This window comes from Trichosporon asahii, assembly GCF_000293215.1.
Source record: "Trichosporon asahii var. asahii CBS 2479 unplaced genomic scaffold scaffold00051, whole genome shotgun sequence".
In the NCBI taxonomy this organism is placed as follows: domain Eukaryota; kingdom Fungi; phylum Basidiomycota; class Tremellomycetes; order Trichosporonales; family Trichosporonaceae; genus Trichosporon; species Trichosporon asahii.
In genome coordinates this window covers 1,404,567-1,406,890 of record NW_014040873.1, presented here as the reverse complement: position 1 = coordinate 1,406,890, position 2,324 = coordinate 1,404,567, and the positions used below count along the sequence as shown (strand labels likewise).

At 56.8% G+C, this 2,324-nt stretch overlaps 1 protein-coding gene across 1 annotated transcript; it reads left to right on the top strand.

Annotated features, from left to right (window-relative positions):
• Positions 1 to 794: 794 nt before the first annotated feature.
• A1Q1_02927 (uncharacterized protein) lies at positions 795 to 1,658 on the top strand (the record flags this gene model as incomplete). The annotated part of the gene is made up of 2 exons (XM_014324156.1): positions 795 to 1,049; positions 1,197 to 1,658. The coding sequence occupies 2 exons, from the start codon at positions 795 to 797 to the stop codon at positions 1,656 to 1,658; spliced, it is 717 nt and encodes a 238-aa protein (XP_014179631.1).
• Positions 1,659 to 2,324: the final 666 nt, after the last annotated feature.

Genomic DNA, 2,324 nt, shown 5'->3' with positions numbered 1-2,324 from the left:
TGGACGAGCTTGCTCGTGGGGTTATTCTGCAGTGTGACTGCTTCCCGCCTGCTGCATGTGCAGTAGCTTGACGGGCGATCACACGCTTTGAGGACCGTGCTTCCTTCTGTCAAACACCCAACATCGACCTCTCCGTTTCTAGCCCTTCCGACCAAGACAGTGAGCTGCCCGGAGATAGTCGGTACGCCAGTTGAGACATGGTGCGAGCGTACGTGTTCGCAAGCGCCGAGAGCGTCAAAACGTTGTGAACCACTATCGTGCATGTGCACAACACATGTCATCCCTAGCTCCCCAGCCAAACTTCAGCATTGCCCCTAAGTGCTAAAGTGTCCAAGACCACCCAAAACTGGAGTGTGGAGGACAGTGGTAACCCCAGCTGCTGATCATCGGCTATCAGTGCGATACGCGGTTGGTCGAACACACGCCACTGGGGTGTATCGCTTGGAGATCCCGCCAACCTCCACTCTGCAACTTCGCTTGGGGATGCTTATGCATCTCGCACGTCAACGTTCGCTGCATCCTCCACGTCCAAACCTCGCTGCTGTGAGCGTGAAGGTTGTGCATCAGCGATGAGCAAGGCGTCAACATTCCGTCTCGGCTGCTGATCTTCCAGGCACGCTCGATATGTGGGGAGCTGATAACGATCGGCTAAGTTAATCCTCCGCTGCAAACGTCATCTCCCCAGTCTTCAACTTTCACGATGCAACCGACATATAACTCACAACACTCACCTGATTCACGACACTCACGACAACTGCTCATCCACACGACCCACTTCCCTCACAGAAACATACATGTCGAAGCTTAGCCCGGAACTCAAGGCGCTGATAGCCGACCCGGCCGCAAAGGGTGGCGACGTCCCCGCGCCGTCGCCCGAGGTCACGCAGGCTCTGTTTGGAAGGCTGAGCTCGAACCCGCACATTGGCAGGGAGACTTGGCTCTGCCTCGCGGCTGCTGTGCTGCTCACGATCAACTCGAGCGAGACGCTGTGCCTCCTGTACGACTTTGCGAAGGGAGAAACAGTGAAGGACCAGGTGTATGTTGCTTCCGTGAGTCCCACGTATCCGTGCGGTGCGCTGACGGTAGGCGATCCGAGAAGTCGGCTTGAAGTGTATCTCTTTCGGAGGCGTGCCGAGAGTGAGTGCTGCGGGCTCTGCTGCATCAGCTAACGTAGGGACGGACCAGCTGACCCACAGTCTATCAACAACCTCGGCGCTCTGTATAGCCATCTCTCGTACGCTGTCCGGGACGGCCTCGAGTCCGATGCAGCGCGCACCGGGCTGTCAAAGGCGGAAGGTCTGGAACTGTGGAAGGACATCTACGGCGTGCACGCCGACACGCTGATCGAGAAGCTGTCTGCCTTCCACCCCGACCTTGCCGAGTACATCCTCGCGTCGCACTATGGCCCGCTGCTCACCGACCCGCCAGCAGAGCCGGGACAGTTCCGTCTCGGGCGCGTTCTGACCAGCGTCATTGCCATCGCGGCGCTGAGAGCTGTTACGGGTGTCGGACTTCAGGTCACGAGCCATGTGTACGGGCTCAAAGCGGCGAAGGACGACGGGACGGTGAAGGGCTGCAAGTGGCTTCAGAGCGATGAGGGGTGCATGTGGATTCTCAGGACGACCGACGACATTGTGAACACAGTCCTGAGGAGCTAAGTGATTGCTCCTGCCCTGGCTTGTCAGGCGTGATCGACTCCGTCCACCGTTATAGGAGCATGGCGTATGCATAGAGCGTGAATGGAACTAACTTGGCTGATCTCTTCCAGCGACTGTGGATCAGCTAGACTACCACTGCTCAAAGCTTACCACATGTCCGCGCTGAAAGTCACAGGCAATTTGGCGCAAGACGACCGCAACTCACCCTCTCCTCCGTAATCGGCAGGCTCCTCGCTGACGTGGCGCAGCTGTGGTTTAGCTATATGCCCTGAGGACTTAGCTTACTGCACGTGCACCCATCAGAGGAATAAGAGGAGTGAGATGAAGGTGCACTGGCAAGTCAGTTACGAAACGTGTGTAGACAAACTCACGTTTCGCCGTCCCTCACTCACCCTCCACTAACCACTCCAGCTTGGCTGTCTGTTAGCTATGGGACGCGCGCTGTCAGCTTCACCTACACCCCTAATCCATATCGGGTGTCAAGAGGAATAAGGTCACTTACTAGTGCTGCTTCCTCGGCACGTCAGTTGAGATGAATTTGAACTTACAGGAACTCGTCTTCCTGATCATTGTTGGCCTGTCGGCAGCATCCGTCGTCCATCAGTAGTATGGACTGCGATTTGCCTTCCCGGAAAAACAGCGCACGGGCACAATGCATGCGTGCTG